This window comes from Equus quagga, chromosome 7 (assembly GCF_021613505.1).
Source record: "Equus quagga isolate Etosha38 chromosome 7, UCLA_HA_Equagga_1.0, whole genome shotgun sequence".
Taxonomy (NCBI): Eukaryota; Metazoa; Chordata; class Mammalia; order Perissodactyla; family Equidae; genus Equus; species Equus quagga.
The window spans coordinates 22,871,752-22,878,052 of NC_060273.1; the positions used below are offsets into that span (position 1 = coordinate 22,871,752).

Consider the following 6,301-nt stretch of genomic DNA (forward strand, 5'->3'; position numbering starts at 1 on the left):
CGGGGGTTTCGGAGGAGGTGGCTGTTTGGATGGATCCGGGGAGTTTGGGACTTCCTAGGCTTTTCCGGACCTGAGAGGAGACAGGGCCCCGTGCAGTGCCTAATATGGATGGGCTCACCTTCCTTGAGTTCACTATTTAGGTAGGGGTTTGGAGTTTGGACATCTGGAGGTGTCTAGATGTACCTGGAATGGTTCAGGGCCCGGGAACTTACAGTCACTGGCTGAGGCTGGGCGTTCATCTCAGCAGGACTTGGGCCTGGGTGAGATTCTGGGTGGACTGGGGTCGCAGGGTCCTTCGGGAGCTCTGCGGACGGTCCCCCCGGCTCCACCCCATCATGTGGCCGCCCCAGCTCCGCCTCCGCCCCAGTTCCTCTTTCGGTCTTTCTGTACTGCTACGTCCCGTAGGGTTCCCCGCAGACGCCTGCTCTTCCTTCTCCGCGCGGGCCGCCGCTTCCTGGGCTCCCGCTGCTCGCATCCTACCTCGCCCCGACGGGGGATGGGGCCTTTCCCCGGCCTGGGCCGGCCCTGCTGGGGCCCCCGAGGCGACTCGGCCCCGCCGTGATCGCCCAGTCCGCCTGTTGCTGTGGCCCCCAGGATGAAGGGCGGCGAGGGGGACGCGGGCGAACAGGCCCCGCTGAACCCGGAGGCCGAGAGCCCCGCGGGCTCGGCCACGTACCGAGAGTTCGTGCACCGCGGCTACTTGGACCTCATGGGGGCCAGTCAGCATTCGCTGCGGGCGCTCAGCTGGCGCCGCCTCTACCTCAGCCGGGCCAAGCTCAAAGCCTCCAGCCGCACGTCTGCCCTGCTCTCGGGCTTCGCCATGGTGAGGGGAGGGAAGGGGCACACAGGGTGGGGGTGAGGCACATGGGGGGCACGGGCCGTTGCGAAGTGAGCGGGTACTCAAGGGAGGCAGGAGCAAGGGAAAGATGGGGTTTTAAGAGGTAAAAGAGGGGAACAAGGTCCCAAGGAACTACACAAGTCTCTTTTAGGGGAGTGTGTGTGTGTATGTATGTATGTTTGTATGTATGTATGTATGTAAGCAGGTCCCTAGCAGAATGGGCCATAGGGAGGATAAGCAAGTCCCAGAGGTTTAATGGCAGACAGAAGTCATGTTACGAGGATAGACAGATCACCACAGGGGATAAATATGCAAAGATGGGGCAAAGAGGTCCAAAAGGAGCACAGTCCAGGCAGAAGTGATTACTAGGCCCCCATGAAAGGTTCAAAGGGACATCAGAGCTAGGTGGGGGCTGCATAAACAGGGCTGGAGGTAGAGGTGGGGATCAGAGAGGATAAGCTGGATGGAAGGGTACCCAACTGAAGGTGGGTGGGCCCATCCCAAGGAGGGCAGTTAGTCCCCAGCAGGCACAAACGGTGCTTAGTGCAGCCCAGGGAAGCTCTGAGAAGAGAGGAAGCCGATGGGGAAAGAAACTGATGAGGAAACTGATACATGATTCTTAAGCTGATAAACTGCAGGTGTGGGCAGATTAAAGCAGCTAATGGTCCCAGCAGAGGCGTCATAGGAAGTGAGACTGAGGGAGGTCACAGGGTGAGGAGGAGTCAGCAGGCACAAGCCCTGGCTCCTCCCTGCTCATGGCCAGCTGTGTGACCCTGGACAGGCCTCCAGCCCCTCTTAGGCCAGTGGGAAATTGTGAGATCATGGAGGGTGCACCCTCTGTAGCCTGCCAAGTACCCGCCCCAGGATGAGCTGTGATTCTTGTCATCAAACCCTAGATCCAAGCGTGTCAGAGCAAGACACACATCAGAGATGCCTCAGACTATCTGTTGCTTGGACAGGCCTGGAAATCATGGCACAGAATGGGGCAGTGGCTCTGCTAAGAGCATTCAGCAGATGAAGGATATAAAATAGACTAGGACCCGGGGTCACTGGACTGTTAGTCTAGGGTTTTCCCACCATCATAACAGGAAGAAGGAGAAAGTGGGCTGGAGGGGGGTCCTCATAGGAACAAGAACGAGCTCCCAGGGGGTGAGGGTGCGGGTCCAGATGAGATAGACAGGTCATAGCACTAGGTAATTTGAGTTAGTCTCTGCCCCTCTGTGCCACAGTCTCTGTACGTGAACACAAAGAGAAAGTCTATCCCTAAGGGTCATCTTAAGTCTAAGGTTTTCTGTGGGGGTGCCCAGGACCCACAGGCCAGCCCACCCCGACTGGGGTCATCTAAGGACAGGGAGTTGGCTCCCCTTCCCCTGTACAGACTGCAGAGGGAAGGGAGCAGCCCCATGGATCTAGCTGAGGGAGGTCCCCCACCCCCATTTCACCCCATGGTCCAGCCTGTTCCCAAGGGGACAATCCGGCCTGCTGCTGGACTTGCAGGTTGCTGGGATGATGGCTTAAGGCCCAGGACCTTCTCTGCAGGATCAAGAGGCCAGATGAGAAGGTTCTGGGGGCAGGACTGGCCCTAGTCCTGCCAGGGGAGTGCAAGGCTGGATCAAGCTCTGGGAGAAACCAGGATGTGGCCTGGCCCAGATCCCTGTCTGTGGAAAACACCTGCTGACACCCGCCATGGCCCAATTTCCCAAAATACTCAGCCTTGTCTTCCTACCACCACCCTCTAAGCTCTGCACTTTCCTTCTTCTCCCAGCCCCAGAGAAATCTAATGGATCCTTCAAGAACTAAGCATGGAGAAAGATCCAGATTCTGGAATCCAGTTGGCTTGGGTTAGAATAATACTAAACAAATTGGATTGAACTGTCACTAAGTACCAGGCACTGTGCTTAGGGCTTTTATGTGCATCGTCTTTCTATTATCCTGTGAAGTAGGTACCACTACTATGGCCATTTTACAGATAAGAAAACTGAGGATCAGAGGTGTTAAGACATGTTTCCAGGGTCCACAGCAAGTAAGTGGCAGGAGTTGAACTTGGCTCTAGAGTCCAAATTTATACAAGCCTAGAACATGATCATCAACTTAAATGTTTGCAAATGCCAGAGTTGGCTGGGTGGGGACTGTGGCTATCAAGAGACCCCATGACCTGTTCAAAGGGAGCAGCCATGACAACTCTAGCTGATAGTTGCCATGCAGGAATGTGGTCCTGGTGTCACCAGATCTTCCAAATTTTCAAGAGGATCTGGGAATGGTAATATTTATATGAAATCTCTTGAGTTTTAAAAGTTGGCAACTTAATTCTTTTTTAAACACACTGCATGAGCCAAGCAAAACATGTCTGTACGCTGACTTGGGTTTATGGTGTGCCAGTGTGCAAACCCTGGCCTTGAACTTTAGTGTCCATCCTATTAATAACAGCGAACACCTAGTGCTTACTATGTGCCTTGCACTATTCTTATCACTTGATGTATATTATCTCATTTAATTTCCACAACAATCCTATAAGCCAGGTAGATGCTATTATCAACCCTATTTTTCAGATGAGGAAATTGAGGTACAGAGAGAACTAAGTCACTTAGGATTACACTGCTTGTAGAGCTGAGAATGAACCCAGGTAGCCCAGCACCAGAATCTGTGCTTTTTAACCCCTGTGTTATAACAAGGTAACATTGTCAGAAATATCATCCAGGGGCTGGCCTGGTGGCACAGCGGTTAAGTGTGCACGTTCTGCTTCGGTGGCCTGGGGTTCACTGGTTTGGATCCCAGGTGTGGACATGGCACCACTTGGCAAGCCATGCTGTGGTGGGCATCCCACATACAAAGTAGAGGAAGATGGGCATGGATGTTAGCTCAGGGCCAGTCTTCCTCAGCAAAAAAAAAAAAAAAAAAAAAGGATTGGCAGCAGATGTTAGCTTATGGCTGATCTTCCTCAAAAAAAAAAAAGAGGCCGGCTCCATGGCCAAGTGGTTGGGTTCGTGCGCTCCGCTGCAGCGGCCCAGGGTTTGGATCCTGGGTGCGGACATGGCACCGCTCCTCAGGCCACGTTGAGGCGGCGTCCCACATCCCACAACTGGAGGGACCTGCAACTAGGATATACAATGATGGTGGGGGAGGGGGGGGGGGGGGGGGGAAATAAAGCAGAAAAAAAAAAAAAGAAGGAAGATTGGCAACAGTTGTTAGCCTAGGTGCCAATCTTTAAAAAGAAAAAAGAAAAGGGGGCTGGCCCCGTGGCCAAGTGGTTAAGTTCGCTTGCTCCGCTGCAGTCGGCCCAGTGTTTCGTCAGTTCAAATCCTGGGCGCGGACATGGCACTGCTCATCAAACCGCGCTGATGCAGCGTCCCACATGCCACAACTAGAAGGACCCACAACGAAGAATATACAATTATGTACTGGGGGGCTTTGGGGAGAAAAAGGAAAAAACAAAATCTTTTAAAAAAAAAAAGAAAAGAAAAGAAAAAGAAATATCATCCAGCTCTCTTGATAGCCAGGTGGGGAAACCAAGGCCCAGGACAGGACAGAGCCTTGCCAATGCTGCCCATTCATTCACTCAGTGAAGACTGGATGCCTTCTTTCTGCCAGGCACTGTTCTAGGTCCTGGGGATACATCGATGTATAACAACAGGCAAAAAAAACCCCCTGTATTGTTGAGGAGGTTATGGGCACTCAATCCATTCCCTCTTGTCCCCACAGGTGGCCATGGTGGAGGTACAACTGGAGAGCGACCACGAGTACCCACCAGGCCTGCTGGTGGCCTTTAGTGCCTGCACCACCGTGCTAGTAGCTGTGCACCTCTTTGCACTCATGGTCTCCACGTGTCTGCTGCCCCACATTGAAGCCGTTAGCAACATCCACAACCTCAACTCTGTCCACCAGTCTCCACACCAGCGACTCCACCGCTACGTGGAGCTGGCCTGGGGCTTCTCCACTGCCTTGGGCACTTTCCTCTTCCTTGCGGAAGTTGTCCTGGTTGGCTGGGTCAAGTTTGTGCCCATTGGGGCCCCCTTGGGCACACCAGCCCCCATGGTACCTGCCTCCCAGGTGCCTGGGACTCTGCCATCAGTGACCAATTCCCTTAGTCCAACTTCCAAGCCATCCTCTGCTTCTGTAGCCCCATCACAGGTTGAGCTGCCTGAGGCCTGCCCACCCCAGCAAGCATGTGGTGGTGGTGGGGCCCATGGACCAGGCTGGCAAGCAGCCATGGCCTCCACGGCAATCATGGTACCTGTAGGGCTTGTGTTCGTGACCTTTGCCCTGCATTTCTACCGCTCCTTGGTAGCACACAAGACAGACCGCCACAAGCAAGAGCTAGAGGAGCTGAGTCGCCTGCAGGGGGAGCTGCAGGCTGTGTGAGGCTGGTGTGAGCCATAGCTGCAAACACTGCCTCCCTCAGGGTTCTGCAGACCCCATCTCTGCCCCTGCCTGGAGACACTACCTGTGGCCACTCTCAGGTAGAGACCAGATTCCTGCCCTCAGGATCCTTTGGGCTGGGCCTTGGGGCTCCCACATTCCCAGGGATTCTCCCTGTCAGTTGGTCCTATGGGTTTTGTAAGTTCTACTCTACATCTGGACTGAGAGGAGGTGGAAGGTCCTCAGTCCAAGGCTATTGAGGTAGGTAGAGGGGAGGGCAGGCAGACCCTGGTCAGACCTTTGGTGCTGACCCTTAGCCACTTGCCCCTATACAGGATGTGGAAGTCAGAGAGTTACATGCCCACCCAGCTGCCCCAGAAGGCTGCCAACCCTTGCTTTATTTTTGTAGAATCTATTTTATGGATGGAATTTGGGGGAAGCTTTTCTCCATCCTCAGATTTTGATGGGTTTTACACTCTTGCTTTAGTTGCTGTAGAGAGGGATTTGGGTGTTTCTACCCCAGGCATAGGTCCAGGAGGAGCCTCCCTATTTTGGGAGGTTGAAGTGCTTGCCCCACTGCCCTAGACCCACACTTATGCTTCTATATCTTGTTCTCACTCTCCTGGACCAGGGCTGGGGGTCTGTGCGCCCAGCCTGACTCCCTAGCAAGGGTTGGGGTGAGGAGGTTTTAAGGGAGAAGGTCCAGCCCCTAGCCCTTGGAATACAGAACTATTCTAACACTGCATTTTTGGTGCACCTTCTTTTGTATAATAAATTGTGTTTCACAGATGGCCCTGTGGTTCTGAATGGGGTGAAGGGGAGGCCTCCTTGGGGTCAGGTGAATTGTTCCTAAGAGACAGATGGAGACAAGTGTACCTGGGGGTGGGGGAGAGTGGGTTCCAGGTATGACTCCCTTCTAGTGCTGACAGGGGCCCGTAGCTTCTGAATGTGGCGACTGTGTTATTCCAAGGCTAAAGGCTTTTGCACTCTTGTTCCTGAGCCCAGGGTCTTTCATCTCTTCCAATGAGGATTTAGTATGTTTCTTTTAGTTTAAGTTTCTTTTTTGAGTGACTACTACTTAGTAGGAGCTTTTCATAGGTTGTCTTG

At 53.5% G+C, this 6,301-nt stretch overlaps 1 protein-coding gene across 1 annotated transcript; it reads left to right on the forward strand.

Annotated features, from left to right (window-relative positions):
• The first annotated feature begins 42 nt into the window (after positions 1-42).
• On the forward strand, positions 43-5,983 carry ORAI3 (ORAI calcium release-activated calcium modulator 3). Its single transcript, XM_046666876.1, has 2 exons — positions 43-823; positions 4,538-5,983. Exons 1-2 carry the CDS (start codon positions 596-598, stop codon positions 5,195-5,197), a joined length of 888 nt encoding a protein of 295 aa, XP_046522832.1. The 5' UTR covers positions 43-595; the 3' UTR covers positions 5,198-5,983.
• Positions 5,984-6,301: the final 318 nt, after the last annotated feature.